Source organism: Brachyistius frenatus, unplaced genomic scaffold (genome assembly GCF_029030835.1).
Source record: "Brachyistius frenatus isolate BFR_SWC_R1_liver_20210118 unplaced genomic scaffold, ASM2903083v1 Contig_29, whole genome shotgun sequence".
Lineage (NCBI taxonomy): Eukaryota > Metazoa > Chordata > Actinopteri > Embiotocidae > Brachyistius > Brachyistius frenatus.
Genome location: NW_027210628.1, coordinates 1,156,082 through 1,164,004, shown reverse-complemented (window position 1 = coordinate 1,164,004; position 7,923 = coordinate 1,156,082). Strand labels below are relative to the sequence as shown.

Genomic DNA, 7,923 nt, shown 5'->3' with positions numbered 1-7,923 from the left:
GATTTCAATTCTCATAGCGATGGTGAACAGTTTGCGCGCCGATGACGTCAAAAGGAGGAGAGACTTTCGGCCAATCAGCGTCCGGCAGTGTTGCTCATCATCTGCTCAGTGTTTGTACAATGGGGAAGGTGTGCAGCAGCTCGGACTGCTGTGATTAAAGGAGTCACACAGGTGTTTTCTATTTGCTGACGTAATAAATAGGGCTCAGGAAGCGAGCACCCGGTGATTGAAGCGAGTAAGTAGCCAAGAGCTCTGCAGACAGCATATTTTTTTTTTATGTGTGTTGTTTTTTTCGGTGTCAGTCAGCGCTTCTGTCAACCTGCTCCGCAGCTAACTTCAACAAGTTGGCTAATTTGACGACCTAAATATATCCGGAGCGAAGAGCCAGCGGTACCACCGGGAGGTAATGTCAGAGTAATGCAAGTTGTTGCATCAACATGAAGCCAGGTGGTGGCGGCTCGGCTCGGCTCGTCCAGCTCGCAAGTTAGCTCGTGAATCCGCCGCTGCCTGTCACAGTGACTCGTGGTGTCAGCTGACAGACAGCTAACGCACTGTTAGCTGTCTGTCAGCTGCGTGTCAGCGTCATGTGGGACTGATTTGATTGTCAAAGTCCTTCGCATTTCTATCCAGGTGGTCTGAGCAGTGTTGCTAACATGACCTCCCTGTATGTGATGTCAAGACACGCATCTTTTTCTTTAGAGCTGCCACTGATTGTTTTGCTGCTGCTGCTGCTGTTGTTGTTGTTTTTAACTTATCTGCTTGTTTAGGATGGAGATTGAGGGTGACAGTGTCCTGCGGTCACGCAGCCGATCCATTCCTAAGATGCCCACCCTCCCTGATTTAGATGGCTCTTTGGATGGGCGTAGTACTCTGGGAAAACACCAGCAAGGTAAAGGAGACAACCACATTACCAGAAATGGTAAGACAAACTCACACATTAGCAGGGCCAAGGGGCCATTGACCTCTGATAGGTGATGATTAAACCCTTTATCATTATTTTCAGTTACAGTCATGAGTGTATTCCACTGAAACTGTCATGTGATGACGTGTTCATCTTAAGTAGTTTTTCTGACCTGTGGTACAATTAGTGTGGTGGAAAGTAAAGACTACTTACTGCTAAAATGACACGGATCACTACAACAGTAGGAGGCTTAAATGTAAAGGTGAGTGACCTATTCCTGAGAAATTATGACTGTCAAACAATTATCTGACACTGTATGTGCGAGTTCTCTATAAATTTGATCTTTTACAACGTCCTGTTCAGTCTGTTTTTGGTTGTTTTTTTTGGCACTTTCTTGCTTGATGGCTGGAGTGCCACTGTTGCTTGTCATTGTTGGCTTGATTGACCTCAATAACAACAAACTTGTTCATCATCAGGCAGTCAAACTGTCAGTTACAAATAGTAACCTCAAGCACAATAAAGTTGCTTACCTTGTCAGACATCAGCTTGTACTTCTTGCTACACACTGTCCTAGGCGTGTCCCCTGTTGAATTTTGCAATTTAGGATTAAAAAAAAAAAAAAAACTGACGTAATTAGACTGCTGCTGTTTCCCAGACTGTTGCACTTTTACAACAGCGACAAAAATCTATAGTACCTTGTTACGTATTTCAGTCACGTCTATTTTTTCTTTCCCTTTTAAAATGAACAGTGTATTGTATTATAATTTGTGTGTTGTTAAAAATAGAATTTTAAATCGATGTAAACAATAAAACCAGCATCATTTAATAATTAATTAAACTAAACTAAAAGAAAATAAGCAAAACATCCTTGGCACCAAGTAACACAAATGCAAAACTTACAAACTTCGATAAAAAGCCAAATTAGTAAAGTAATGAAAGCTTGAAGATAAACAAAGCAATTAGAATTTAAAACGATCAATCAACTAAAACGGTGAAATAAGATGAAATTTAAGAGCTAAACTGCCTTTGGTATAAACATGAGATGATGCCTTACAGACAGCCACTCAAAGGTTATCTGTTGGTCATTTATTGATATATTTGACATGGTGTGTTAACTCATGTTTGCATTTACCGGGTCAGCGTCCTGTTGAGACAAAATGAATGACTGCTCTATTGTTAATTTGGGTGTTTCCAAAGCACAGAGCTGTATTTTAATATTGGAAGATTGCACTTAAAAAGCAGCATGTTGACGATTTTGATCTCTTCATATGCCCACACTTGTGTGTTTTCATTCCAATTTCAGGGAGACTCGAAGTGGAACATGTGATCAGCAAAAAGCTGCAACTAAAAAGTAAAGCAGAGGTTAGTGAGTCAGTAATGCGAGTTAACCTGCATGTTAGAATGGGTCACTTAAGAGGGATCTGTCAGTAATTTAGCTGAGATTGATGCATCACCTCATTGCGTTTTGTTTGTTTGGTTAATTTCCATCTCTAGCAGACTTTTAGCCCATAGTTTAATTATTGGGTTTAATTATGATTAATATATTTAATAATATATTCAGATAGATATTGTTTGAGAAACTAAACCACCTCCCATCTTGAATGATTTTAATCTCTCTTTATAAACTGATAGATTATAACAAGTGATCTGATCTCTCCTAAGGATAATTTGACTGTAGGAAATATAGATTTTGTGTGAAATAAAGCTAGTGGTGTAATGTCCAGGGAAAAGAATGATATGTCTGATATGAAAAATATGATAGAGTCTGATGTGAATATGCTTGAAAACTAATTTGGCATGCTTTCTGCCCGTGAAATATAAACCGTTTAAAAAAATTGCCCATGACAAGTTTAGTAATGCGAGATCAGGAACATTTACTGCGCGTGTTTACAAAAGATACATTCATACTTCCTCAAGTTTAAACTAGTACATTCACACACTGATCAGTTGCACAACACTGCAAGCAATGCTTATAATCTTCAGTCAGTCGCACTTACTGTATATTATAAAATTACTGTAGTGAATGAAAGTTAGTGTCACTATAATGTTAGCACAGAGCTGCTGCTAGCATGAAGGAATACTGTGATTTACAATGCAGTCAGCAGTGCAATAAATTCACTCTTTATTACAAGGGCTTTTATACAAAGGGTGGAAATATGCATTGAAAAGAAGTGTCATTATAACAAATGAATGAAATAAAATAATCTTTGCAGCTTCAGAAAGAACATCATTAGTGCCACAGAAACTAAAAATATTCTAAATTTGTTCACGTGTCTGCAGACTGTATTTCTATGTCTCTTTTTATCGCCCAGTACCTGAAGAGTCACCTGATACGGCAGTTCAACAGTCAGATCGATGATTTCATGGACAGTCTTATTGAGGAATCGGCCAGCCTGGAGCCGGCACCGGTGCCTTCTGTCTTCCCCCCCACACTGTCAGACAAGGAGCAGACAAAACTCGGGTATTGCAGTTAAGCTTCTCTGTCCTACCAAATGACATGTTTGGGAAGTACGTACATGGTTACAGCAGATATGCATCACCTTTCCCCACTTCTGTTTTGGTCATACTTAGGCTCTTTATATTACAAAAATAATAGATCTGCTGGCCACTGTGTTTTTGTGTAGACATTTTCGACCTCTTCATGGCCAAGGCAAGCTGTTTGTAAGTCGCAGGTCTCTCCTAGAGTAAGTTCACACTTTGATGCTCAGATCATATGAATATTGCTGATTTCTTATTGTGCTCTTCATTGGGTTTGACTTGAAAAAAAATCAAGTCAAGTCTGCTGTTCAGACACTCATTTCACTTCATCTGGTTTTCCGCAGCGAGCTGTTTGAAGTGAACCACATCAGGACGATTTACAACATGTTCATTGCGCTGCTCATTCTCTTTATCCTCAGTACACTTGTGGTAGATTTCATTGATGAAAGCAGGTAATAAAGAACTGCTACAAATTCTGCTTTTCATCCATTCGTGTTTCTGTTGCTTTTGCTAATGGAATAAACATCATCAGTCCTGAGCTGAGCTTTTAATCTCTCCTTTATCTCCTTTGCCTCAGACTGGTGTTGAACTTTGACCTGCTAATCTATGCATTTGGACAGTCCCCTCTGGTGGTGAGCACGTGGCTCTGCATGTTCCTGTCTGTGTTGCTGGTTCCCTACATCCTGTTTCACCTGTGGTCAGAGAGCCAGTCAGGCTCTCACAGTCACCCCAGGTTGTACAGTTTGCTGTTTGGCTCTGTGTACCTGTTCTACCAAGCTCTGGGTTTGGGATTCCTGCCCACATATGTGGCGGTGACCAACAGTTTGCCACCTGCATCCTGCTTTATCATCATCCTGGAGCAGGTACATGAACAGTGTGGCTGCTTCTATTATGATAAGGGTGGCCACATTCACAACATTGTAAAAAGGCTTTTGAAATGTGCTTAACAAATGTGCGCAACTCTGTTGCAAAGATGTAATAGGTTCCATGTGAGTTTGGATTGTTTGTGTAATTTCAGATACGTCTAATGATGAAATCCCACTCCTATGTCAGGGAGAATGTACCAAGAGTCCTGAACTGGGCCAAAAACAAAACTAGTACGTAACTATCCAAATTAAAAAAAAAAAATGTCCCTGTGTATCTATATATAACTCTTACTTGCCAGTGCATATAATTTGCCTCTTTCTCCTAGCTAGTGTGTAACCTTTCCGTCCATCCTTATGTTGATAAGCAGTCTACCCTATCACCTACAGCCCCCGGCCCAGTGGTCCCTCAGGTTTCTCAGTATCTCTACTTCCTGTTTGCACCTACACTTCTCTACAGAGACAAGTACCCCAGGTAAACTGAACCTCTTGTTATTTGTCAAGTGGCATTTAGTATTCCCTCTTGAGAAACTAAAACAGAACACAGGAGCCCATACAGTACTGTATTTTAAAACCATTTTTCTCACTGCAGGAACCCAGTGATCAGATGGGGCTACGTGGCCACAAAGTTACTTCAGGTACAGACCTCTTTCACATATTTATGCAGACCTTACTTAAGATTGCAAGCAAACGGTACCGCCCCATATTCCTGACTTTTCCAACCACTCCACAGGTCCTTGGCTGTCTGTTTTATGCCTATTACGTGTTTGTGCGACTGTGCATCCCTCAGTTCCACAGCATCAGTCTGCAACTGTTTGACCTGCGGACCATGGTCCTCCATGTCTTTAACTCCATCCTGCCAGGTAAGATTGGCCACAAATTTATTGACACTTTCATAAACCTATAAGATGAGAGATGCCTTATTGTTGTTTCTCATTTTCTGTGTTTTTATTTTGTTTTGCAGGAGTGTTGATTCTCTTCCTGGGATTCTTTTCCTTCCTCCACTGTTGGCTCAATGCTTTTGCTGAGATGCTCCGCTTTGCTGACAGGATGTTTTACAAGGTGCTGCTTTCACTCTCACTACAACATTTTGACTAAGTTCCTATGTTGTACTTAACATTTGACATAATTGATTTTGATTACATCTCATAGGATTGGTGGAATTCAACCTCTTTTGCCAATTACTTTCGCACTTGGAATGTAGTGGTCCATGACTGGCTGTACTACTATGTGTACCGGGACTTCCTGTGGGTGAGTGGGTTTTTTGTTCATACAGAGCAGTCATTACGTGTGTGTTTTTTTTTAAGCTTTTTTTTTTTTTTTGGTTGTTGTTACTGTCTTCTTGAACACACTTTTCAAGTTACTGCTGATGTAAAAATGCATGGATCAGATTAAACCTGCTGATGCTGCTGCTGTCTGTTCTCTCTCTTGTCAATCCAGATGTCTCGGAAGCGTTTCCGACCAGTAGCCATGCTGTTTGTGTTTACAGTGTCTGCTGTGGTCCATGAATACATTCTTGCAGTTTGCTTTGGCTTCTTATATCCTGTACTCTTCTGCCTCTTCATGTGCTTTGGAAGTAAGAACAAAGACCATCACACACCTCACTGCCTTTTAGTAATGGCCAAAAAATGGCATTATCCTGTTAGGGTCCTGAAAATCACCAAAACCTGGTGAGTCTGTATATTTACCTTTTTTTAATGCTTCCACTCTCTTCTTCTGTCTTCATTCTATCACAGTGATGTTCAACTTCATTCTTCATGACCAAAGGGAAGGTCCCATCTGGAACATCATCATGTGGACGTTGCTGTTCCTGGGTCAGGGAGTCATTATCTGTCTGTACACCCATGAGTGGTATGCCCAGCGCTACTGTCCCCCAAAGGAGGTAACACAGGTCTGCTTTGAGAAGTCAACGTGATATATTTTCTTTGCAAGGATACAGTGTAATTCACTTGTCCATCAAAAGTGTAGACACAAATGTAGCTTCTTCTGATGGTGTTTTTGTTCCAGCCTTCCTTCCTAGAGTTCCTGAGGCCTCGCTCCTGGAGCTGTCAGAGGGGCCTGACAGCTCACTCTGATAGGCTGTGACCCACGATGGGACGATTGGGACCAAGACCATCTCTGATCAATATAAATTAGACCAACCTTTCTGTTACCTACTGTCACAACCTCCGGTCTTTTGTTTCTTTTATGTTGTTGCACTAAGATTATGAGTCTGTGTATGAATGTATCTCCCGAAATGCCAAAAAACAGCAAAGTCACAATGATGCCTTATCTGTTTTAAGTTTTCGAAGGCAACCCCGCAACAAAATTACTAGATCACATAAAAGTCCTTGTGAATTTGTATGTACTATTCATTTTTCTGATGTATCTCCACTCCCTTTGCCTTGACCAACGGTGAAACCACTCCTTGTGTCAATAAGACAGTGGCAATAATGGCATGGCAGCTGAATACAAACATGATTCAAATATGCAGTAATGCAGGTTAATATTTAACAAAGTTTGCAGTTGCTACTATATTTGTGAAGACATTCAGTATATTGTTTGAAGAGATGGAAACAATCTTATTTATTTTCACTGCCAATAAGATTCATTTTGAAAAATGACCACTGCTTGGTGTTTTGTATAAATCTGAGGAGCAGTGCTGTCTGTATTATAACTTTCGGATGTTTTGAAGAGGAAAATGATGGTGTCAGAGTAAGGAAGTTATTTTATAATCAATCAAAGACTCTGATGATTCAGGCATAGAGCAGACCATTGTGATACGCCGGAATATTTCCAGAATTCAAAGCCATTTTTTTCTGTTGATCTCCATCTTTGTACTAATTAATTACATTTACAATCTAAAATATATGATCTCACACTGAGTTCATAATAGATTTTCTTTCCAGAAAAGAAAATGTCAAAGTAGACACTTGTGCTCTATGGAGGAAATATATTCTATGACTACTGGATGTATTCTTAATGATTCAATTCAGCTGGTTTGAACACGCATCTAAGCAGAGAAGGTTTCTTGTGAACCCAGATGATGAGGAATTTTTTTTCATGACCAATATTGAGAGTTATGTACAGTGATTTCAGCTGCTACATGAAATCACTATAGAATAACTTGTAAAACTGGCAGCTGGCTGCTACAAGGCTAGGACATTAAGAGAGTAATGATACTTGATTAGCACTAAGGGCTACAGTTTGCACTGTCAGATACTAAGTCCATTAAATTAGTGTTTTGTTTAAATCATGAAAGTATACATTTTACAGAACAGTAATTTCCATGTCGGGCGAATGGACGTTTGATGGGGGTTTTTTTTTTGATGGGTTTTGTTTTTGTGGTTTTTGTTCTCGCAGTCTTGAATTAATGTTTGTATTATTTTGATGGAAAGTAAATGCACAATTAATGTTGCCAATTCTGACATATTTACATGCAGGGAGTTTGTGTTTTTGCTTGTGAATAACGAAATGCACAATTCAAAGTAAAAACCAGCAATGGAAAACCCCGCACTTCTAAAACCTGGGTGACCACAAGGTGGCACTGTATTAAAACTTTTAAAGTTTGATCCCTCCTCTGCTCCTTTTGGCAAGAGAGGTATCCATAGATTCCTTTACAAAAATACTAACCAACACCGGTACCAGCAAATTATTTGTTTTAATCAGATAACAGAAATATTTGAACTCCACATTTAACTG

General features: G+C 39.8%; 1 protein-coding gene across 3 annotated transcripts; it reads left to right on the top strand.

Annotated features, from left to right (window-relative positions):
• The first annotated feature begins 119 nt into the window (after window positions 1–119).
• soat1 (sterol O-acyltransferase 1) lies at window positions 120–7,544 on the top strand. Of its 3 annotated transcripts, none has more exons than XM_069699047.1 (16): window positions 120–235; window positions 768–889; window positions 2,205–2,263; window positions 3,214–3,362; window positions 3,526–3,585; window positions 3,724–3,831; window positions 3,957–4,242; window positions 4,398–4,476; window positions 4,633–4,717; window positions 4,835–4,880; window positions 4,976–5,105; window positions 5,207–5,304; window positions 5,395–5,493; window positions 5,683–5,818; window positions 5,979–6,133; window positions 6,250–7,544. In XM_069699047.1, the coding sequence occupies exons 2-16, from the start codon at window positions 769–771 to the stop codon at window positions 6,325–6,327; spliced, it is 1,689 nt and encodes a 562-aa protein (XP_069555148.1). In that variant the 5' UTR covers window positions 120–235; window position 768; the 3' UTR covers window positions 6,328–7,544. The 3 variants fall into 3 exon arrangements, with proteins under 3 accessions (XP_069555148.1, XP_069555147.1, XP_069555146.1); XM_069699046.1 differs by having other exon boundaries at window positions 768–919; window positions 5,979–6,124; XM_069699045.1 differs by having other exon boundaries at window positions 768–919.
• The last annotated feature ends 379 nt before the right edge of the window (window positions 7,545–7,923 follow it).

What these genes read in the sequence shown, in the direction of transcription:
- soat1 (XM_069699045.1), top strand. Translation starts at nt 769, where the DNA reads ATGGAGATTGAGGGTGACAGTGTCCTGCGGTCACGCAGCCGATCCATT. An exon ending in AACTAAAAAGTAAAGCAGAG is followed by an intron (nt 2,264 to 3,213) that starts GTTAGTGAGTCA and finishes TTTATCGCCCAG; the next exon opens with TACCTGAAGAGTCACCTGAT. An exon ending in TACAGAGACAAGTACCCCAG is followed by an intron (nt 4,718 to 4,834) that starts GTAAACTGAACC and finishes TTCTCACTGCAG; the next exon opens with GAACCCAGTGATCAGATGGG.